Consider the following 24690-nt stretch of genomic DNA (forward strand, 5'->3'; position numbering starts at 1 on the left):
AAGAAACATTGAAAAGTAACCAAATCCGTGGTATTTCACATATGGGACTGTTATTCAGGTATATTTCATATAGGACAGCCACGAATTGTTATTTTTTTTCGAAATTTCTAGAACAAAACCTCTTTTTTTAGTCTTTTATGTTGAAGCCTTATGTTGACCTAAAATGACGAAAATTCATATGGGACTGTTATGCGTGTAGGGGCAGTCTGAAAATGACGAAAACATAGTGTTTTTTACCTGCTTTGGTAAGTTTTTTTGTTTCCATGTTGTTAGAAGTGCTTGCTATCTCCATATGTGAGTGCAGTTGTTCCACCATTGTTTGTTTTCGATGCAAAAAAAGAGATTTATTGTCATTATTTCTTTCATAACTCTTCAAGGTGTTAATGGCCCACTTTGGTGTCTTCAGATGAAAGTTGCATCATGAATCGAGCTATACAATGGTATTTTTTGCAAAATATTCGGTGGTGCAGACGGTACTTTTAGACGCCATTTAAAGTTTATTTACAACTTTTCATGTTGAAGGTCATTATTTAATTTTTTTCAACTATTCTATTTGGAAAGCTGATAAAATTTCAATGCATTTTGATGTGCTATTTTATAATTTCCGTTGAGAAACAACAGAGTTATGTAGCTTTGAAAAATGGTTATTTTTTATTTACAAAAAAATCTAACCGAAGCTAACTCAAAAAATAAAAATGTTAGAAATCTGAAAAAATACATGTGTTTTTAAGTCGCAAAAATGAACCAAAATTTCAATTTTGGGGAAAATCTGAAGACCCCCGGCGCAAACCCGTCAGATAATAAAAAAAAATCCCCTCCAACTAATTAACAAAATTTGGAAAGAAGGTTTTATTCCCGACGAATGGAAACTGGGCCTAGTAATCCCTATCCCGAAACCCAAAGTTAACACCCATCACGTGGATAATTATCGCCCCATAACCCTTCTTAACTGTTCCGGCAAAATAATGGAGAGACTAGTAAATCGCCGGCTACAAGCTCTTCTGGATCAAGATAACCGTCTCGACCCAAGGCAATATGCCTTCCTCCCTGGTCGATCAACCGATGATTACTTTGGCACCCTTGAAACCCTCCTGGACGAATCCCTTAATGAAAACCGGCATATCGAAGTTCTCTCCCTCGATCTAGCTAAAGCGTTCGATAAAGTCGACCGAACCACTATCATCAATAACCTTATCAGCTGGGACGTGAAAGGGAACATGATCCAATACATACGAAGCTTCCTTTCCAACCGATCGATACAAGTACAAATCAATGGATATCGATCTAGCCCCAGACCCATTCAAACCGGCGTTCCCCAGGGATCCGTAATTGCCCCAACCCTATTCCTGATAGCTATCAACTCCATTTTTCAACTCATCCCAAGTAACATCAACACCCTTATCTATGCTGATGACATCCTCCTTATTTCCATCTCCCCGTTTGCCCGTCTGGCTCGTAAAAGACTCCAAACAGCCCTCAATGGTATTGCCGCCTGGGCGCCTTCAGCTGGTTTTAATTTCTCCCCAACAAAATCAAAATTGATTCACCTTGGCCCAAACCGAAAAAAACTTCACAAATTGCCTTCGTTAACCTTAAATAGTCAACCGATTCCACTAGTTCACTCATTTAGATTACTAGGTGTCTGGATAGATGATAAACTCAATTTTAAATGTCATTTGAACCTAGTTCGTAAAGCTACCCTCAACAAAATTAACATCCTCCGCATCCTTAGCAATAAAACCAGCCTAGCCCATCGTGAACCTCTCTTCCGTTTTGTTCATGGTTGGCTGCTACCAGCCTCCCTGTACGGTTTGGGTTTTATCAGTAGAGCTGGAGAAACTCTTTTTAAAAAACTTGAACCCCTGTATAATGAGTGCATACGAACAATTGGAAACACCTTCAAAACCAGTCCTATATTATCGCTAATGGCTGAAAGTGGCCAAATGCCCTTCAAATTCCTTATTGCCCAACACCTATCTTCGAAGTCTTTGCGATGGTTAGCCTTGGGTGGCTCTGAAAATGCCTGCATTGTAATCCGTACCAATTCCCTACTACAAGAGTTAACTGATTCGCGTATCCCTCCTATATGCCCAAGAAAAGCTACAAGATTCCGTTACTGGTCCGATAAAAATCCTTCAATCGACTTAAGTCTACTGAATAAAGTAAAAGCTGGCCAACCTCCCCAAGTTGTGCTACCTCACTTTCGATCTCTGGTTGAACAAAAATACTGCTCTCATGTTCATATTTTCACAGATGGATCAAAAACCGATGATCATCGAGTGGGATGTGGGATCCATGATGGCTCTAACAACAGAAGTCTTGCCCTGCCTGCCGACTGTTCGGTGTTTAGTGCAGAGGCCTACGCCCTACTCAACGCTCTACGTAACTTGAATCCAGAAGTTGGTTCCCACGTTATCTTCACCGATTCCGCCAGCGTTCTTAATGCGGCCCTCACCGGCAACTTGAAACATCCCTGGGTATCGAGCATTTCAGACGAGGCTCTTTCGAAGAAGGTTAGCCTTGTATGGATTCCTGGACATGCAGGTATAACGGGGAACGAAGCCGCAGACCGACTTGCGGCCGAAGGAACTAAATTATCTCCTCCCTCCCTACCCATTCCTCAACAAGGCGCCTACCGATTAATCAAAAACACACTGTTCTACGCTTGGGAAGCCAAATGGAGTTCGATACAGAACAATAAACTCCGGGAGATTAAAAACAGCACCCTTAGATGGGTAGATCGTCCCAACCCCAGGGAACGCCGCGCTCTAACACGGCTACGCATTGGGCACACTCTCCTTACCCACAGCTACCTAATGGATCGAAAGGATCCTCCCATCTGCTTTTCATGTCACTGCCAACTCACAGTCAAGCATGTTCTCATCAATTGCCCCATCCATGAAAGCCTAAGACAGTTCTTCGATATAGGCATAAGCCTTCGGGAAGTTCTTTCCAACTGCCCCGATGAAGAAGACAAACTGATAAAGTTCCTTCAGAAGACCGGCCTAATCTACCAAATTTAAATCTTATGTGTCAATCTATCCTCATCTTTCCTATCAAAAATATGAAAACGACCGATATTATTTCCCTACTTTTATGTTTCTATCTTTCCCTTTGTTTCTTCCAAAAAAAAAAAAAAAAAAAAAAAAAAAAAAAAAAAAAAAAAAAAAAAAAAACCAAAAAACAAAAAAAAAAAAACACACACTAGACACGGACGGAGTCGGGATGAATCATCCAAACGGATGAAAATCCTTGCAAAAAAAAAAAAAAGGCCCGCTTTCCGTGGTGCCCGAGCTCTTTCTTTCTACAGGTAGTAGTAAAGTTTTTTCTTTGTAAACATAGTTACCATGACAAACGTGACATCACTTCAGACAATTTTCGCGACGCGTATTGTGTAGGATAAATGGAACTCCCTGACAACGCCGATGATGGACAAAACGATAAAAATGTCAACAAACTGGTTGGAGTTATTATATAATTATCCTAACATATTTGTGCTTGGTCGATTACAATCACTGGTTTATGATCGCATGCAGCTGAAAGCGCAGATATCCATAGCTTTGATGAAAAAGTACATTTAAAAAATATGAAACGACTCGAAGCACACGAAAGCGCCTGAATGGCGACACACACTGTATTCTGCTGTAGAAATTCAATAAAATTTCAATAACTCAATAAGTGACTAAACTAGATTTTTTAACATGGTGGAATTTCATCTGTGGAGGAATGGTTGAAAGATGAAAATCCAACTGGTTTTGTTGTTTTTTCCTCCTAGAACTGTATTTATTCCGATTCACCCGCCGTGAAGAAAATTCCGCGGTGAAAACCGGGGGAATCGGAACAAAAACAGTTCTAGGAGGTTTTAAACAAAAAGACCAGTGAACATTAATTTTTCAACCATTTCCCATCGAATCCACCATTTTACACACACTAGTTGTGTCGCGTTTTTTAGATATTGAATAAATAAGATTTTTTCATTCTCACGAGTGTAAACCAGGCTTAATAGGAAAGAAGACTTAAAAGAATGTTTCATCGATAACTGTTCTGAAAAGTTTTCTTATCTTAAAAGAAAATAATAATTATTCCTGAATAATACTGATTCTGACGAATAAATAACGTAACAACTGTGACCCATTCCAGCATTGCATCACATATCTTCGGAAAACTTTTTTTAGTAATTTTTTAATAATTTTCAGGTGTTCTCCACGGTTTCAAAAATTTCTGTTATGTTAAACGACGGAATTGAACGAAATTTTGTTAAAACGTTTTGCTTGAGTTGACAAAAAACTTGTAGTTTTTTTGGTTTTAAATTTTAGTTCGTTTTGTCATTTTTCGAGCAATTTTCTTTCGTTGCGTCATATCACACGATTTTTCTGCCACGGAGTTTTGATCCTGATGTGATGCATCCAAAAAGGTAGCACAGGGTTTTCATCAATAACTTATTTCAATAGTGGTCGATTTGTGTTGAATGTGAATTTTGTCAAAGCTTATATCACTGGCAACAATTATGAACGAAATTTCACCTTCATAAGAGTTATTGTAAAAGTTATAATGGTTTGAAAATTAACCTTAAATTCTAAGTATAAGTGTTAACTCATCAAAAGTATGTAATATGTGTAACACGAAAATGTGCGCCTGGAAGACATAATAACAATTTGTTACACAACACAGTTTTCGTTGAGTCACATCATTTAGTTTATTTTTTTTAACTTGTTTATTTCTCAACCGATTTCAATTCTGTTAATAGAAATGTTTGAAGAGAATCCAAATTTTTATTACAATTTATCTTTGGAATACGTTGTTAACCTAAAAAAACGATTTTTTTGGGTCCAATTTGATTTGTATGAATTTTAACGATTATGAGAAACATTAAATGATGGCGCGTGGAATGGGTCAATATCAGTGTATCAGAGCAAAGAAAATACTCCATTCTCCCCTAACATCAAAGATTAAACTATAAAGGTTAGTAGGAGAGAAGCAGTAATAGTCACGGCTATAAATTTTATTTGTTTATTTGTTCAATTTGGTCGGCCATCAGCACAACTAAAGGCTATTTCGGCCGTTGTTTTTACAATATTGTGCTCATAAATACATATATAATACATAAAATCTTAAATATAAATGTAAGTGTGACTTCCATCTGTACCGTTGAGCCGTCAACACGTACGCCGGAGCATCGTATCGTTGCTGTGTACCTGCAGGAACATTTTACATTATTTTTTTTTTTCCTTACCTGTATTTCAATCAGCACTTTTCAGTGCTAAAATTATCTTCATTTTCTTTTATTCATATTTTCTCTTTTCTTTCCAGCATGGGGAAGTCATCGGCCGGGTCAAGGGCCGGAAGAAAACGGATTGCCGAACCTAATTCAGGTCCATCGCCCAAAAAAGTTGAAATTTCCAATTCATTCGATGTCCTTCATAACATCGGTGATGAGGAAATATTCATATTTAATTCTGATAAGAGTACTAAGAAACCTTCTTCTTCTTATACTCTTAAAAACGAAAAGATTCCACCAATAACGGTCACGATTCCTAACTTCAATGCCTTTCGAAAAGAAATCGTCACTTCCGTCAAGGATGTGAAGATTTCTTTTCAGATCGGTCGAAGGGGAACTGCTCGTATATTGGCGGAATCTTTTAATGATTTTCAAAAGGTTTTAAATTATTTGAATAATAAAAAACACCAATTTTTTACGTACGACACTAGAAGTGATCGTCCATTTAAAGTTGTACTTCGTGGTCTCACTGGCGATCAGACACCGGATGAGATCACAGCTGAATTAAATTCTTTGTTAGGTTTTTCTCCAATTCAAATAATTCAAATGAGGAAAAGAACCAACACGAATAATACCAGTAGTGTTGATTTTGCTCCTGAACTTTATTTGATCCATTTTAAAAAGGATCAGGTTAATAATTTAAAAATTCTGGAAAAGGCTCGTCTTATGTTTCATTGTCGAGTAAAATTTGAACCTTTTCGTAAATCTACTACCAATTTTTTTACAAAATATTACGCAATGTCGTCGTTGTCAAGCTTTTTGTCACGGGACTAAAAATTGTAGAATGAATGCCAGATGCATGTTTTGCGGCTCATTCGATCATGAAAAATCTAAATGCCTTTTTGGTGGTGATAAGCCAAAAACAGAATTTTTTAAGTGTGCGAATTGCGCAGGTAATCACTCCTCGAATTCTCTAGACTGTCCCATCAGGGCAAAAATTATTGCTTCTAGAAAAAATCCCAAAGTTTCCAGAAAAGTTTCTTCTCCTCCTTCCTCTTTTTCGTCTTCACACGTCGGGCCGGCAAACAACCTGCCTGTTCGCGGTCAGCCCCGGCCTACATTGGAATCACGGCTGGGTAATACCCGAAGTGAATTTAATGTTACCTGTGCTGATTCTGCGCCCCAGACTTGTTGTTTATCGTTCTCAGAGGTGGTTGAAAATGGGTTTCCCTCTTCAGGTTTAACTAATAAAAATGGGAAAAAACCAAGTCTCAACGTTCATGCGAAGGCTTGGGAAAATCCCCGAAATTCAAATACTTGTTCTTCTCCTTCATTTTCTGATCCTAACAATTTTGTTGATTTGGGTGAGATTACTGAGGAAAAATTAAAATTTTTGCATCAAAATTTAATGGAAATGATGCAACTTATGTTGAAAGCAAATTCAATGTTTGAAGCTTTTCAAACTTCTTTTAATTATGCTAACAAAATTATTATGACTTTACGATTCCCTCATGGATCCAAATACATGTTTAAATATTATGAATTGGAACGCTAGATCTTTGCTGGCTAACCAAGATGAATTCTTTTTATTTTTGAAAACTCAAAACATACATATTGCTGCCATCACTGAAACTTTTTTAAAGCCAGACAATAACTTGAAAAGCAATGCTTTCTTTAAAATTTTACGGAATGATCGACTTGATCGACAAGGTGGGGGTGTAGCTATTGTCATCAATAGTCGTCTCAAATTTAGACTTCTTCCTTCTTTCAATACAAAAGTCTTAGAAACAATTGGAATTGAATTAGAAACTTCTATGGGGAAAATTATAATTGTTGCCGCATACTTGCCTTTTCAATGCAGCGGTGAACAGAAAAATTTTTTGAAGGGAGATTTACAAAAACTCACCAGAAATAAATCTAAATTTTTTATTATTGGTGACTTTAATGCAAAACACCGATCTTGGAATAATATTTCATCAAATTCTAATGGGAATATTTTGTTTAATGATTGCTCTGCAGGTTATTATACTGTTGAATATCCTAATGGGCATACTTGTTTTTCTTCAATAAGAAATCCCTCCACAATTGATTTGGTTCTAACGGATTTAGGCGAGCATTGTAGTCAATTAGTTACTCATGCGGACCTCGATTCAGACCACCTTCCAGTAACATTTTCTTTATCCCAAAGTCCCATTGAAAACCCTTTAAAATCAACTTTTAATTTTCAAAAGGCTAACTGGGAGCGATATATGAATTTTATTGAACGTAATTTAGATGTAAACGTTCCATTGAATTCAATAGAAGATATTGATTTGGCTGTAGAAAATTTGACAACTTCAATAGTCAATGCTAGAGCCGCTTCAATACCTAAAGTTAAACATAAATTTAATCAACCTTTAATTGATGATGATCTTCAGTTTTTGATACGACTGAAAAACATTCGTCGACGCCAATATCAACGTACTAGGGATCCTTATTTAAAATTTATTTATTGCGACCTTCAAAAAGAAATCAAACGTCGTTTAAATTTCATTCGTAATGAAAATTTTGCTAAAGCAGTAGAGGACATAAAACCCTACTCAAAGCCATTTTGGAAATTAACTAAAATTCTGAAAAAGCCCCAGAAGCCAATTCCTACTTTGAAAGATGGGGATAAACTTCTTTTAACTAATTCAGAAAAAGCTCAAAAATTAGCCCAACAATTTGAGTCTGCTCATGATTTTAATTTAAACGTTGTTAGTCCTATTGACGCTCAAATTTCCCTAGAATTTGATGATATTCTTTCAAAGCAAAATGTGTTTGAATGTTCTTGTGAGACAAATATTGATGAACTTAAATTGATTTTCAAAAAATTTAAAAATATGAAAGCTCCGGGGGAAGATGGGATTTTCTATATTCTTATTAAAAAGTTGCCTGAAAGCACTTTAAATTTTTTAGTTAAAATCTTCAACAAATGTTTTCACTTGGCTTATTTTCCCAATAAATGGAAAAATGCCAAAGTAACTCCAATTTTAAAACCCGGAAAAAGTGCTTCAGAGCCTTCAAGTTATCGACCAATTAGTTTGCTCCCTTCTTTAAGTAAACTATTTGAGAGAGTTATTTTGAATAGAATGATGATTCACATTAATCAGAATTCTATTTTCCCTGATGAACAATTTGGTTTCCGTCATGGACATTCTACTACACATCAACTTTTGAGTGTAACTAATATGATTAACGCTAGCAAATCTGAGGGTTATTCAACTGGTGTTGCTCTTCTTGATATTGAAAAAGCTTTTGACAGTGTTTGGCACAAAGGTTTAGTAGCTAAATTAGCTCGATTTGATTTTCCTGTATATCTCACCAAAATTATTCAAAATTATTTGACTAGCCGAACTTTGCAAGTAAGCTATCAAAATTCATGCTCTGAAAGGACTCCCATTAGAGCTGGGGTCCCTCAGGGCAGTATACTTGGGCCAATTTTATACAATATTTTTACTTCTGATCTTCCTGATGTCCCAGAAGGAAAAGGTAGAAGATTATTTGCTGACGATACTTTGCTTTCAGCCAAAGGTCGAAATTTACGGGTGGTACGCAGTAGATTGCAACAAAATTTAAATTCCTTTTTGAATTACTTGAAAATGTGGAAAATTTCTCCTAACGCTTCCAAAACTCAACTTATTTTATTTCCCCATAAGCCAAGAGCAAATTTTTTAAAACCTAATGAAAATCATTCCATAACTTTTAATGGGGTTTCATTAGAATGGTCTGATCACGTGAAGTACTTGGGACTTACACTTGATCGGAATCTTACTTTTAAAAATCACATTGAAGATATTCAATCTAAATGTAATAAATACACTAAATCTCTTTATTCTCTCATCAACAGGAAATCCAGGTTGTGTCTGCGAAACAAGATGTTAATCTACAAACAGGTCTTTCGACCAGCGATAATGGAGGTTTGGTAGCACTGTTTCCGGATGGACGCGTTTCTTTGAGAAGAAATGGAAAAGTGTTTTATTACTAGTTTTATTTGTTTAAAATTCAAAATTTTTCGTGAAAGTGATTATTGAATGTATAGAATAACACTCAGTGTGAAGGCCAGAAAAACAAATCCGTATTTGTGGAGAAAATAGTGTTTCAATATCTTCAAAATTGGTCTTCTGATGACGCGATTGGTACGCGAGTTTTTCTTAAGTTTGAGAAATTTAGAACAAAAAAACGGATGAAGATGGCGTTTAAAAAGGTTCGAGTCTAAGCTAGCGTTAGCGTTTATGCAAAAGTTTGTTGTACTAGTGTAGCAGAATTTTTCTCAACAAATTATGGAACTGGAACGAATATTTACAGTGGATGTATCGGTAAAATCATCGCCATCATAAATGACACAAGCTAAGTACTTTTCACTTTTAACTTAACCAGTCTGCATTTAACCCTTTTAACCTCGACAGCAATGACTTTCAGCTCTTTTATAAAGAAAAATACGTTTGAAGCTGTGAGTACCTACTAGCTTACAAATTAGTAGAGATGGCGTTGTCGTATCCCTGAGAAAAAAAGAATAAAAAAAAAAAGAGATGGCGTTGTAAACTTTTTAAAGTGTCATGACTTGCGTTTCGATTTGTTTCGATCGGTGCAACTTCTATTTTCTGACAACAGAGTATTTTGCTGTGGATAATAATAGATGGTGCGTTATCCTAAACTTTCTCAATTTATAACACTATGATCGCAGTTATTTGAAATAAATATTTTCACGTAATTCAGTTTGTGAAGGCAAGAAAAACATTAAGTTTTTGAAGATAAACTAATTTTTACATTTTAAGCGATTTTGTAAATTTAAATTTAATAGAAAAGGATTTTCATTGTAGTTTTCATGCGTCTATGCTAAAAAAATTTCCAGCATTAACAAGAGTTTTAAGGTTGTAATTGATTTAAACGCTATTTATCAGTAGAGGCAAAAACTTGGGAATTTTTGTTTGTAGTTCAGAAGTTCTAAATTTAGAACTTCTCTAATTAATAATCTACCAAACTGAATATGAAGATTATTTTTAAATTTATGTTAGTTCAGACCATTTTCTGAAAAAAGAATTCCACGCGGTCGATATACTTTGTCAAGGAAAGCACCCAATAATACAAAAAACGAGACTTAACTACCTTTAATATAGGTGGCAAAGATGAACAACGTTTATCTAATGAATATTTTTTAATGGATTCTTACAATTTGAAAATATTATGTAGTAAACTTTTTTATTATTTACATTTTATGTTAAAACGGCCAGATCAGCGATAAATGTAACTAGATTTGTTTGAAGATTTGTAATAACTTATTCCAATAGCTAATGTTTCCAGAAAAACAATTCTATTTAATTACCCATATGATTGTACAATAATTTATGGATCGCCTAAATATTTGAGTTTGAAGCCGTGTCTTTATTTCTTGCATTTTTTTCTCTTCATTTTATTCTTTAAAAAGATAGAAATAAGCAGTATTTTTATATAATACTAACTAATATCGGACGATTGAATTCGAATTTGAAAGGAATATTTTAGTTAATCCCAGCCTTTTTTAAACTACAAAAATAATAATAAAGTAAATTTTCATTTTTTATCTCAATTCTTTGATGTGAGTTAACTTTAAAGTAATCGAAGGAATAGGGTGTACGCTGTTACAAAAGACCAGACAAAAATTTAATAATGCAGCTATAAATTATATACAAATGTAGATTTTCTGAACATTTGAACAAAAGTTTGCCTAACAATGAAATATTTTCTAAGTCGTTGAACGGTAATCCTTTTTTATGAATTTTGCCAATAATGTAATTAAAGAGTTTCTCTATAAACTTTAGGAGATGAGGGAAACTGGTAAAAAAATACTAAATCCATGCACTTGTCAAAAGTGTTTCCTGATCATATCCTTTAACCCAAACCTCCAACCTAAAACTTTTTTGCTAGGATGCAGAGGTGACCTCGGTCCTAAAGCGCAATATTATTCTTTCATCCTTTTCTCTTATTTCCAAACCTATCTATTGACTACTAGGACGTGGCCGGCGCCGTTATTGACTTTCAAAGAGAGAGCATCAGTTTTGAGCATTGAGAATGTGCAGCCAATCCCAGGTTCCGTTCTTTTGACCTCTGAACAAAATTGATGGCCTCGGTCAATCACGGAGTAGCAACCATTGGCGATGTGGAACAAGTTCTACTGAGCCACACCTGCGATCATGGGATTCGAAATTAACTAATTAAGATAAATAAAGGCATCTAGAATACTATTTGATTTGATAAAATCTAAATGTGTACAAATGATTTTTCGCTATTTCTTAAACTATTCATAATGAGTGGTTTCGAGTTCAATGATTAAGGGTGGATGTGAGTAGTCAATCAAGCTAAGCTAAGCTAAACAGGTCTTTCGACCAGCGATAATGTATGCAGTTCCGATTTGGTCTAGCTGCTGCGCGACGAGGAAGAAAGCCATCCAGAGGATTCAGAACAAGGTTCTGAAAATGATTTTGCGGCTTCCACCTTGGCACAGCACCGAAGATCTTCATCGGATTGCAGGCATAGAATCGATCGAAGAGATGGCCAACAAAATCATCTCCAACTTCAGAGGCAAATCGATGCAGTCTTCTATCGCAGAGATTCGTTCTCTTTACAATTAAGTTAGTTTTCCGAATTTAGGATTAAGTTTTTACATCTTTTTTTTTTTTTTGCTTAACAGGATATTCTCCTATAAATCAAATTATTTATTGCTAAAGCAAATTTAAATCAAATAAACAATGTTTAAAATTAACTGTATCAAAGAGTTGAACTGATCATAATTGATCTGAACACTTTAATTTAACTTTAATAATGTAACTTAAATGTAATGATTAAAAGACTAATAAAGACATATTAAAAAAAAAAATAATAAATGTAAGTGTGTTTTAAATGTTTACAAAAAAAAGTGTGTAACTAAGCTAACTGTTTTTTTATAACTATAATCTATTATTTCTCATAACAATAAAAACTCAAATGGAATCATATAAATCTGATTTTTTGAGGAATTTTAAAACATTTTTAAGGTTTAACAAATCATCTTTTAAAGCATTAATATCTGAAATATCATTTTCTTTTCTAAGTGATGCACGTTTTTCACAATCATTGAAAATATGTTTGACTGAAAGGTTTACATTGCAATGATCGCAGATCGAGGGACTATCATGTGACATTAAATAGTAGTGAGTAAGATTGGTATGACCTAATCTCAAACGAGTTAAAATTACTGAATCTTTTCTTCTGAACATTTCGACACAACTCCATCTCTTAGTTGAATCTCTAATTTCTCTGTATTTGTTTTCGGTAGTAGATATCCATTTATAATTCCAAGTTTGTTTGAAACTAAATTTGACTATGTTTTTAAAATCTGAAGATGTCTGTGAATTTTGTGAAATAGATTCATTAGTTGCTTGCTTGGCTGCTACATCCGCTTTCTCATTTCCTATTATTCCAACGTGGCTTGGCACAAAACAAAATTTGAGAATTTTTGAAGTCTTGGAGATTTTTAAAATATTTTGGTAAATTTTTTTAACTATGCAGTGATTAGAAAAGGGGTTTTTGATTGCTTTAAGAGAGCTCAATGAGTCAGTTAAACAAAGGTTTTTATCTTTATTATTTTTTAAAACTTCTTCTGTTACTTTCAGAATTCCGCTAGGTTCAGCACTTCACACAGAACTATAATTTGCTAAACGAAAACACATAGTTGTATCCTTACTTTCATTATAAATGGCACATGCAGTCTTATGACCACATTGAGATCCATCAGAATAATCTTATATATAAAAATGGAAGCGTTTTCTTTGTAACAACATCACGTATGAATGGTCAGTCGGAATGAAGTGAAATTTGGTATCCGAGGGTTTTTCGGGACAGAGATGGTTTGTATAATAGTTTCGAGATTATAACTCTTTATGAAAGGGGGCTCCTATACAAAATCAACTGAAAAGGGGCTAATCTCGAACAACTTGAAGACGATTTTCATCAAAACTGATTCACGAGCTCGAAGAAGTTGAAGAACTGTAAACATTTTCCAACGATTTATTAAGTAACGGGTAAAACGGAGTTTACCGGGTCAGCTAGTACATATCATAATCATTATACTTAGTGATAATCTCTTTGAATAATTTTTGAAAAATAACTCTTCCGGTTAATTTTTAGGTAAAGAACTCATTGATAAGTTGATATTTAATTTGGGCAAAATCCACGGTGGATCTTCTTCATCTTGAGTAACACTAATATTTGGTAACGGAGGGTCATTGTCATTGATTATTTTGAAACATCTAGATGTAAACGAATGATCTTTTCTGTTATAATAATCTGAAACATTATTCATAGTACTATACAATGGATGCGTTATGTTATTCATAATCCTAGTCATTTGATTTATTGCATGTTTATCTCTTCTCATTTTAAGTGGAAGATGATTCATATCAACCAAAATGCTAACAACTGGAGAAGACCTAAATGCTCCGCTTGCTAACCTTATTCCCTGATGATGGACTGAATCTAAAGATTTCAACAATTGAGAAGAAGCCGACGAATAAATGCTATCTCCGTATTCTAATCGAGATAAAACTAGATGAGAGTGAAGTTTTGCTAAAATACGGCGTTCAGAACCCCATTTTTTGTTAGATAAAGTTTTGATAATGTTCATTGCTTTAAGTGATCTGGTTTTGACGTTATTGATATGTGATTTCCAACTTAGACGTTTATCCATAATCATTCCTAAAAATTTAAATTCATCTTCTTCGCGTGAAGTCTCGCCTTCAATTTGAAAAACAGGATGCATTGAATGTTTCTTCTTTCTACAAAAATGAACCAAACATGTTTTACGAATAGATATTCTGAAACCATGGTCAGAAAGCCAAGTACTAATTTTATTAATTGATAGTTGTAACTGTTTGTTAATTGATTTAAGAAATCTCTATGACATATAAAGGGTAATATCATCAGCATACAGCAGGATTTTACACTTAGGAGATATAACATTTACTATATCGTTTATAGCGAGTAAAAATAAACTAACGCTGATTACAGCACCTTGGGGTAAACCATTATCCTGATTAAAAATTGATGATTCAACAGTTCCTTGAAATACGCGAAATTTTCTACTTTTTAAGAAATTTTCTATAAAATATAGCATATTTCCATATATTCCTATAGATGTCAGTTTGTTTAATACATTACTACGCCAAGTTAAATCATATGCCTTTTCCAAGTCGAAGAAAGATCTGGTAGAGATGAATCTTTATTTGGTTTGAGTACCGGAACCACTGATAACCGGAACTATTAAAGATAAACGCCAAGCATCTGGGAAAACGTTTTCATCCCAAATACGATTATAAAATCTTAACAAATATGTTTTAGACTGAGAAGATAAATTTTTTATCATATCATAGTGAATTTGATCATCACCAGGAGAAGAGCCTTTAGTATGATTCAATGCTATTTCAAATTCTACTGGACTAAATAAGTTATTATACGATTTGCTAACTTTACAAATTTTCAAAGGAATTCTTTCAGCTTGGGTTTTAATTCTTTTAAATTTATTTGAATAATTGGAAGAGTATGATACAGTAGAGAAATGTTCGGCTAGCACTTCAACAATTTGTGTAGGATTAGAAACTATCATATTATCTTTTTTTCAAAGTTGTTATCGAACTAGTTTTATGTTTGCCACTAATGCTATTTATTTGTTTCCAAATAGTAGATTGTGGAGTTTCAGAAGTAATAGATGATACCATATCCTTCCATGACGCTTTACTATGAAAACGGATGAGGGCTTGAACCTTCGATTCAATTATTTTGTATTTTATTTCATTTCTTTCAGTGGGTTTCTTTTTAAATTCTCTAAGGCACTTTTTTCTTTCTTTTATTGCTTTGGAAATCGAATCATTCCACCAAGGAACTGACTTTCGTCCACTAACTGAACATGACTTCTTCATGCTTTTCTGAGCTGATTTTACTATAGTGTCAACGATATGAGCATTTTGATCATCAATAGAAGTTGTAAAAAAATTATCCTCGAATTTTGCAAGACTAGAAAATCTATTCCAATCTGCTGTTTTAAGCATCCAACGTGATCTTTTCTCCTCAGAAATACGATTATTGTAAGGACAAAGAAAAATAGGATAATGGTCACTGTTACAAGTATCATTATGAATATTCCAATGAAAAATAGTATTACAGGGCCAGGTCAATACAAGATGTATTACCATTAATAGGATTAATTCTAGTACGATTTCCAGTATTTAATAGTTAATATCATTATTTGAAATCATTTCGGCTATGAGTTTTCCTCGAGATGACATCAATTTAGATCCCCAAAGAAGTGATGTGCATTAAAGTCGCCTAGTAAAATAAACGGTTTCGGTAATTGATTAATTAAATTCTGAATATCAGTTTTTGAAATTTTTCATTAGGGGGAAGATAAATATTACAAAGGGTGAATTTAACTGGAAAAAGAAGTTCTATCGCTACTGCTTGAATAGTTATGTCAATACTGATTCGACGAGATGCTAAAATAGATCGTACCAATGTTACAACACCACCACGAGCTTTATCATGTGGACTAGAAGCATCGCATCTATAAAAGTCAAAATTTTTAAATGTCGGTAATTGATTAAATTTCAAATGTGATTCCTGTAAACAAAAGACAATGGGAGAAAAATATGATTCCAACAGTTTGAGTTCTTGGAAACTATTAAAAAAACCATTGCAATTCCATTGAATAATTGATTGATTAAAATCCATCACGTGAAGGAGAAGATATTTCAGAATTAAAACTTATACCACTGATGAACTAATGTACAAGCTCGAACAAAAAATCTTCAAAAACTTGTGTAAAATTTCCAGTGCTCTCTTTTAAAGAAGCCGTTAAAAGTGACGAAAAAAAGTGCCATCTATTGCTTGATTTGTAACTTTTGAACGGCGCAACAGATGGCACTGTTTCTAGATAGCTCTTTTGCAAGTAAGAATTTTTCGAGAGGGCGAAATGGTGTTTGAACTCATTAATAAATAAATTTAAAAACAATAAGATGAATTGCTCTATGTATATAATTAGATGAACTTAGAATAAATTTCAGCTGAGAAAACTAGCATCATTATAATATTGTCACTAGAGAAACTGACGAAATGACACATATACAAGCTTGAATTATAAAATTCCAGAAACGTATTCATAATTTCAAATGCTATCATTTAAACAAGCCGAATCAACTTTTGAAGTACCTGATTCTTGGAAGAGCGCAATTGTATATGATCTCAAAAATTAATAAACTAACATCGTAGAAAAATGGACGGCTTCAATGTATTCACAGCAAGGTAAATTCATCTGGTTCATTTTACCTCGATTCTTTTTACCAAAGAGACTTTGAACAAGCCAGACGAACTAGTTATTTTATCCAGTTGAGCTTAAAATTAACAATCCAACGAAGAAATACAGATTCTAGGCTTCTCTGAGCGGGCATTTTCACGCATCATATCTGTTTATATTAAGTGCTTCATGCTAGTTTGAAGCAATTCGAAAAACAGCGTTAAGCGTAAAATTTTGATAATGCAAATCAGAAATGTGTAACGAATCTTCAACATCAATTTGATCGAAACTCGTCAAATAGATACGACCTTTTCATAATTGACTAAAAGTTTGTTGTTTTGTTTTGTTTACATTTCATTTTCTTCTTGACAGTTCTCTCTGGTGTCCTTGGAGACATCTGGTGGCTCAACCAAAAAACATAAAATTGATTCAAAACGGTCGTTGGGACTTTACACACTTTTCAAGGCTTAGCTTGAACATCAGTTCATCAGTGCTTATACTGCTATCATCTTTCTTTCTTTTATGAACAATTGGGATTACCTACCTACCTACCTAAGGGTCCAGCGCCGATTGACCGGCGCATAGGGCTGAGATAAAAGATCTCCACTGCTGGCGATCCGGAGCCAGCGTCTTCACTTGCTGCCAGCCGAGGTTCTCGTCAACTGTGCGGATTTCAGCGGTTAGACTTCGCCGCCACGAGCTTTTGGGCCTGCCTCTTCTTCGATGCCCATCTGGATTCCAGTCAAGCGCCTCTCTGCAAATCTCGTTTTCATCTCTTCGCAGCGTGTGCCCAATCCATCTCCACTTACGTTCCCGAATCTCGATTTCTAGCGCCTTTTGATGACACCGGCGATGAAGTTCAACGTTTGAGATCCAGTTGCCAGGCCACCAAGCGCGGATGATGTTCCGCAGGCAGCGATTCACAAAAACTTGCAGTTTTCGCGTCGTCACCGCATATGTGCACCAAGTTTCACACCCGTACAGCAATACGGATTTGACGTTTGAGTTGAAGATTCGGATCTTAGTTCGTAGAGATATCTGGCGTGACCGCCAGATGTTTCGGAGACTTGCAAACGCAAATCGGGCTTTTCTGATCCGGGTCTCGATGTCCTTCTTGGTCCCACCATCAGGCGTAATCTGGCTACCAAGATACTGGAAGCACTCCACTGTCTCAACCTGTTGTCCAGCTACCACGAAATTGGAACGATTTTCTGTATTGATTTCCATCGACTTGGTCTTTCCGACATTGATTTTGAGACCTGCTGCCTTGGAGCTTTCGGTGAGGTCGTCGAGTTTGCTCTGCATGTCTTGTTGTGTTTGGGCGAGCAAAACAATATCGTCTGCCAGGTCAAGGTCGTTAAGTTGCTCCATGGTTGAAGGATTCCACGGCAATCCTCGGTTTGGTCTACAGTCAATCGATCCAGTCAAGATCTCATCCATTACGATGAGAAAAAGCAGCGGTGACAAAATACATCCTTGTCTCACTCCAGCAGTTACCGGGATTGGTTCGGACAAGACACCGTCGTGCAAGACTTTGCACGAAAATGCCTCGTACTGTGCTTCGATGAGATGGACTAGTTTCTCTGGGACCCCTCGTCGTCTAAGAGCAGCCCAGATGTTTTCGTGGTTCAGTCGGTCAAATGCTTTTTCGAAATCAACGAACACCAGCAGAAGAGAGTCCTGGAATTCGTTGATTTGTTCCAGTATTATTCGTAGCGTTGTGATGTGGTCCACACATGATCGTCCGGATCGGAATCCAGCTTGTTGCCATCGGAGTGTAGCGTCGATTTTCTCCTGGATCCTGTTCAGGATCACTTTGCAGAGTACTTTGAGGGTTGTACAGATCAAAGTTATGCCACGCCAGTTACCGCACTCTGTTAGGTCTCCTTTCTTTGGGACCTTTACGAGGATACCCTGCATCCAGTCGGCCGGGAATGTTGCAGTATCCCAAATGTCAGCGAATAGACGGTGCAACATTTGTGCTGACAAGGCAGGGTCGGCTTTGAGCATTTCAGCAGGAATGCAATCGATTCCAGGCGCTTTGTTGGATTTCATGTCCTTGATTGCCGCTTCTATTTCAGCCAGCGAGGGCGCTTCCGAGTTGACGCCATTAATGCGACTTACTGTGGGCGCCTCGAGCTGCGGGTTCTGTTGGCCATTGCTATTTGTAACTCGAAAAAGTTGATCAAAATGCTCAGTCCAACGCTTGAGCTGATCTGTTCGATCTGTCAGCAGCTGACCTGCTCGGTTTTCAGCGGCATTCTTGCATTAGTCCTTGCACCACTAAGGCGGCGAGAAATATCAATTGGGATTGGGCCTGCTAAAAAGAATAAAGCTTGCTCTTTACTCTTACACAGATTTCCATAAGAATGACAGCTAATCGGAGTGAAATTGGAGTGAAGGCTGTAGCTTTCTCTGTTTAACACACGAGAAATCGTATACCGGGATTGCAAGCGCGCCCATCGCCCATAACCTCATCATTAGAATCAATAGAGAGTGGACGAGCCATTTTAGAAGTAGTAAATTCCATTTATCCACTTATAGCACGAGGTACCCAACTTGCACCTGTTCCGGAATGCTTGATGATTTGAAGGTTAGGATATAACTGCTTGTTGGTATAAGGATCTTATCCTTCTTCCGTTTTATCACCTCCACTTTACAAACACTTTGGCCCTGAAGATCTTCAAGAATTTCCTCCTCTTTGGCGTAGCGTAGATCGTAACAAGAAACTATACCTTTTGTTTGATTCAGCTTTGCATTTTCCTCGATTTTTACGGCCATGTCGAACAACATCTTGCATCGGAGAAGTTGATTAGCTTGCGCGATGTTCTTTGTCTTAACCAGCAGGGTACCATTTCGCAGCTTCACTGTGTTGAGTGGTTCACCACACGCAACCTTGATACCTTTATGGATAAAGATAGGGCTAACCTTTTCAAAAGATGCACCTTCTTCATCCGCACGAGATATGGTGAGGAATTTAGGTCCCTCTCTATGGCCATCAAGTTTCGGAAATGCGTCACCATTTCCGCCACCAGCTCCAGATTTCTTCTTTTTTGAAGATCCCCCCATTGGAGGGCTTATTTTGAGGACCAGACTCTACTATTAATGCAGTTTATCAGTCGGCCTTGAAAAAACAATCAAACTTTCCACGCAATAGAGAGCCAAATATCAAAACTATTCACTAGAGCACCAGTAAACAATTGAAGAGCAATCGAATATACGTCCGACTCGAACAACTGACCAACTGAGAATGACGGCTATAAATTGTTAGAACAAATTTACTAAGGAAGGAAAAGAGGATAACAACAGGATCGTGTACGAAAACAGTGTCCATTCGGAACCGGTGGTGTAAACGTGGTGTAATCCTCATTCGGTTAAACATGAAAGCTGTTGGAATCAAATTTTATTTTTTTTTTTAAATTGGAATCAAATTTTATCATTGACTAGCTGAACCCGTACGAACTTCGTTTCGCTTTAAATCATTGGTACGTCAAAATGAGTTTAGAAAATGAATTCGAAACATTCTTTCGACAATTTTGGGGAAAAAATTCAACAGTGTTTAAAGTCGCTACTATTACTATTATATGAAATTCAAATTAAACTGTTGATTGGATTTTTATTAAAATTTATGTGAGAGTGTTTTCTTCTCGATCGGTTGCAAAATCTAGACATTATGGCAGAAACATGTACTATTTGTTTGTGTGCACGACTCTTTTGCTTGACCTTCACACTTAAATTGGTATCAATTAACTGCCTCCAACAAAATTATTGCACAAAACACTGAACTTTCAATAAAACCCTCTTTTTCTGTCCCATGGCCCGAAATTCGATAATTGAAACCAATTCTACGTTCCTCAAAACACCCTTGTGCCATTGTTTTTTTTTTCAAATTATATGTAAAATTACGTCAGGAACTTGAAAACAGTGATCAGTGAATATAGACGCCCCTTTCGCCGACCGTTGACACGGAACATGCTACCTGGAGTCAATTGCTCATAGTTTATAACCCTCATCTGAACATTTTCATCTCAATCCGATGCATGATCACGACAATATCGCGAAAACAGTGAGCAACTAACATGGACGGCCTTTTTTTTGACCACGATTCAAAACTTGACACCTGAAATCAATTATCTTTTCTGTTAAACTCCCATGTGCCAATTTTCATTACAATTCTATGCTCAATCAATAGAATATCGTAAAACCAGTGAACAGATAATAACCCCATTTTGCCGACCCCTGAGTCAAGATTTGAAACCTGAAAGCAAAAGAGCGTCCCTCAAAACTCCTATGCGGAAATTTTCATCTCAATCCAATGTAGAATAACGTCAAAATCGCAAAAACATTAAAGTTGGGTATGGACGACTCCTTCAGCCGACTTCCGCAATTCGAAACTTGAAATCGATTGCTCGTCTTTCAAAACACACATGTGCAAATTTTCATCACAATCCAGTGTATAATAACACCAATATCGCAAAAACATTATTCAGTGAATATGGACGACCCCTTTGGCCGACCCCTATCCCTAAATTTGACAACTGTAATCGATTGCTCGTCTCTCAAAACACTCATGTGCAAATTTTCATCACAATCCGGTGAATAATAACGCCAATATCGCAAAAACATTAATCAGTGGATATGGACGACCCCTTTTGCCGACCCCTATCCCTAAATATGACAACTGTAATCGATTGCTCGTCTCTCAAAACACTCATGTGCAAATTTTCATCACAATCCGACGGAAAATAACGTCAATAACGTGAAAACAATATTTGTCTTGTATGGACGACCCCCTTCAGAAGGGGTCGTCCAAAAATCTAAAAATATTTTTCATCATTCCTGGTCCTAATGAGCATCCATGCCAAGTTTCAGATCTCTAGCTCTTAAGACGGCTGAGTCTATAGAGGACAAACAAACAAACAAACAAACAAACAAACAAACATACAGATAATTGCTTTTTATATATATAGACATTCTCATCTTATATACTTGCAGTTTTGAATTGTTGTCTACTTCAAGGCGTTTTATTTACATGAACGTTAAAAATAAATGTAACAATGTATGGTTGAGGATACACAATGAAAATTATGCGAAATATCAGCCCCTGTTTTCGAAAAATTATGAAACATTTTGAATCCCCAAAAAAACGACTCAATTCATTCTATCAAATGATATGTTTAGAGCATAAAATTGCTTACAGCTTTACTTCATATCTAATCTTTCCTTTTGTTAATAACTTTTTCAGTTAAAAATCTAAGGAAATAATGAACTGAATTCAATACAGTTCCGTACCATCCGGATGACCTTCAATGTAACTAGATGAGCTAGTCACCATCGAGTGTAAATCCAGTCCAATTAACTAACTAAATAGCTACCGGTTTTCCATATTCGCATTCGACGTTGGATCAAGTTAATGAGAATTACCAACAACCAGCTGTTGGAATGAGGGGGCTCGATCTTCTCATTCATCAACAGTACCGGGTCCTCTTCAAAGAGCCCCGTCCATGACTGAGAACTTGAATTCGCGAATCTACATATCTACAAGATGTGAATATGCTGTATACTTACTAACCACCTGTCTTTTGGTTTATCTGCAGCAAAAAAAAAAAAAGTTCAAACTCCCGATCGCGTGATGCACTTTGGTGTCAACAGATTGGAGATCATCGGTCCGCGTGCATAAAGAAAACAGAATTTCCAGGGTCGAGGACGCAGTAAGTTCAACCAAATTGATTGTTTGAGGAAGTTCGCGTTTTCTTATCAGTATTCAGCAACATAATGTTTTCACTCAGAATATTATTTTGTTTTCACTCGAGCACATCTCGCACATGTGAATGATTCTCTCGACACGGGTCAATCACATTCCACCTCAATCTCTCCGGAAGATTGTTTGGAATCTGGTTCTAACTGCTAATGATGAGAGTTTGTCAAAACAAATTTACAATAAAAGTCAAAACATGTTTGTCGTTTGAATATTGCGAGGCAACTGAAAGAAGGTGGGCTCTTTGACTCCCAAAAGGCTCGCGGCGATTTTGGGTGGCCTAATGGTTTAGTATAGGCCTAAAACCTGAACGAGTGCCCCTAAAGCTCATGCCTTGAAGCGAGTATGGTATTCAAGCGCATTCAACGAGACAACAGGAACCACACCATAGAGCCCATGCCGTTCCGAAATGGGTTTTGTTTTGCGCGTTTATTTTTCGTGCGCTCTCGTGGTTTAGTTCTCGGTTTCGACTCACCCCTATAACCGTTAAATTGCGAGAAATGATAATGGAAACAAAACCCTTAATGAGTTTGTCAGGACCTTCTTCATCTTGTCTTTAAATTTGAGGTCACACTGTAAACTTTTTCTCTGGTTAGTTTATAAGAATTTTTTAAAACTCCTTACTCAAAATTCAATCGTTTCGATGTGATCGATTGAAGATCGACGCAGCCTTACGGTACGAGGTACCCGAACAAAAATGTAACGCTATGGAACGCGTTCAAAGCCTATATCGGCTGCTTGAATTTGTCTCTCACTTTTTGCTTGACTGCGGAAATAGATAACTTAAACTGCGGCAACTTGCCGGTTTCGAAATATTGCACCAACAACTAAAACCAGACATGCACTAAAATGTGGTTTTGTGGGTAAAGGTGAATCATATCACATAATGGGGCACAGCAGCGATGCGACGAACCCGGTTTATCGTTGTCGATCATCCAGTATAAAATAAGTTAAGAAATTGTTTCAACCACTTTCCGTTCTTTTTATGAACTGGAGAAAACTTGCAGTGTATGCCGTGTAAGTTAATTCTTACTATGGATACCGTAAACAAAGGGGTTACTTTGATCGCCGTGGTAACTTTGATTAACATGAAGTTTTTCCAAATGGTCGGGATTCGACCACACCGAACTGAACGCCAACTTGTAAAAAATTGAGTTATCTATGGCAGCGGATGCGTAACATGATAAACTATCTATCAAATGAAAATCAGAACATTTTTCCTATTTTTTCTGATTTTATTAGAAAATTTCAATGTTGCAGACAGTGAAAAGCGCAAAAATGCGTTGCGCCAAAGTGAACTAAGCGCCATCTTTGAAGTAAAGATGCAAAGCATGTTTTGTCTTGAAACCTGATTTTGTGCGAAATAATCTTATTCGTGTTGGTTTTTTTCCATTCAAAACAGTTCTTTGGCTCTAATATCTAATATCTGATATATTAAAAGATAAAAAACGTTCCAGTGGCTAAAAACTTCATGTTGCAGAATGTTGGAAACTTCATGAAATACTCGTTGGGTGCTGCTCGAAAAACGCCTATAAGTAGGCACCTACGTTTAGAACAAATTGCCCAGTCAAATGATACCGCATGGCAATTTTTTAAACATTTTTGTTCAACCAGAGTGAACTAGGTGCAAACATATTGCTATTAAAATTCAGTTTTCTGCTTATTGTGTGATAAGAAATCGACCATATAACAATTTTATACAGTAGAGCCCCGAGATTTGCAGAGAGGCGCTTGACTGGAATCCAGATGGGCATCGAAGAAGAGGCAGGCAAAGAAGCTCGTAGCGGCGTAGTCTAGCCGTTGAAATCCACACAGTTCACGAAAACCTTGGCTGACAGCAGGCAAAGACGCTGGCTCCAGATCGCCAGCAGTGGAGGTCTTTTATTGTATGTATGTATGTATGGATCCCCCATCGGTAGCAAGGTCCAGCCTATGTCTGTGTGGCTTGGCCTTCGAATTGCTTCTCAGGCTTCCACGGCCGATGGTTCGTCGAGAGAAGGCATCCAACCTTCAGAGACCTACAATGGTTGGCAATCCACTCCGCTTGCAATAGTCTCTTCAGATTAACCCCAGATGCATTCCCTCTGAAATATATAATTATTTATACAATGAAAAATGAAACACATCTTACCTGTCGGCAACTTATGGGATTCGAACCCAAAAGTTTTCCTTGCCGATACCGGGAATCGAACCCAGTACACCTGGGTTACCAGACTCGCGCCAGCCTATCTGTGTGAATGGATAAAACCGACACTTCGTCATCCGACACGAGCGTGCACGCCAGTCAGTGACAACAAGCGCGCGAGTGAATCCTGTGAGGCAGCGCGGTAGTTCGTTCGGCTAGGTGCGGTCTGGAGACCCGCGGATGGTACTTCCAAACGTCGGACCAGTCTG

General features: G+C 36.6%; 2 protein-coding genes across 2 annotated transcripts in view; one reads left to right on the forward strand and one right to left on the reverse strand.

Moving 5' to 3' along the window:
* Positions 1 to 22241, reverse strand: part of LOC129738970 (uncharacterized) — a 32117-nt gene extending 9876 nt beyond the window's left edge. Inside the window, exon 1 of the mRNA XM_055730323.1 lies at positions 22107 to 22241. The gene's annotated coding sequence lies outside the window, so the exon portion shown is untranslated. The remainder of the gene's footprint in view (positions 1 to 22106) is intronic.
* On the forward strand, positions 966 to 3023 carry LOC129737547 (uncharacterized). The gene is made up of 2 exons (XM_055728710.1): positions 966 to 1482; positions 2254 to 3023. The coding sequence occupies exons 1-2, from the start codon at positions 966 to 968 to the stop codon at positions 3021 to 3023; spliced, it is 1287 nt and encodes a 428-aa protein (XP_055584685.1).
* Positions 22242 to 24690: the final 2449 nt, after the last annotated feature.

This window comes from Uranotaenia lowii, chromosome 1, assembly GCF_029784155.1.
Source record: "Uranotaenia lowii strain MFRU-FL chromosome 1, ASM2978415v1, whole genome shotgun sequence".
Lineage (NCBI taxonomy): Eukaryota > Metazoa > Arthropoda > Insecta > Diptera > Culicidae > Uranotaenia > Uranotaenia lowii.

Bases quoted from the DNA above. Each gene is read 5' to 3' on its own strand.
- LOC129737547 (XM_055728710.1), top strand. From the start codon at position 966: ATGGAGAGACTAGTAAATCGCCGGCTACAAGCTCTTCTGGATCAAGAT. The intron at 1,483-2,253 runs GTATTGCCGCCT...ATATTTTCACAG, and splicing joins ACTCCAAACAGCCCTCAATG to ATGGATCAAAAACCGATGAT.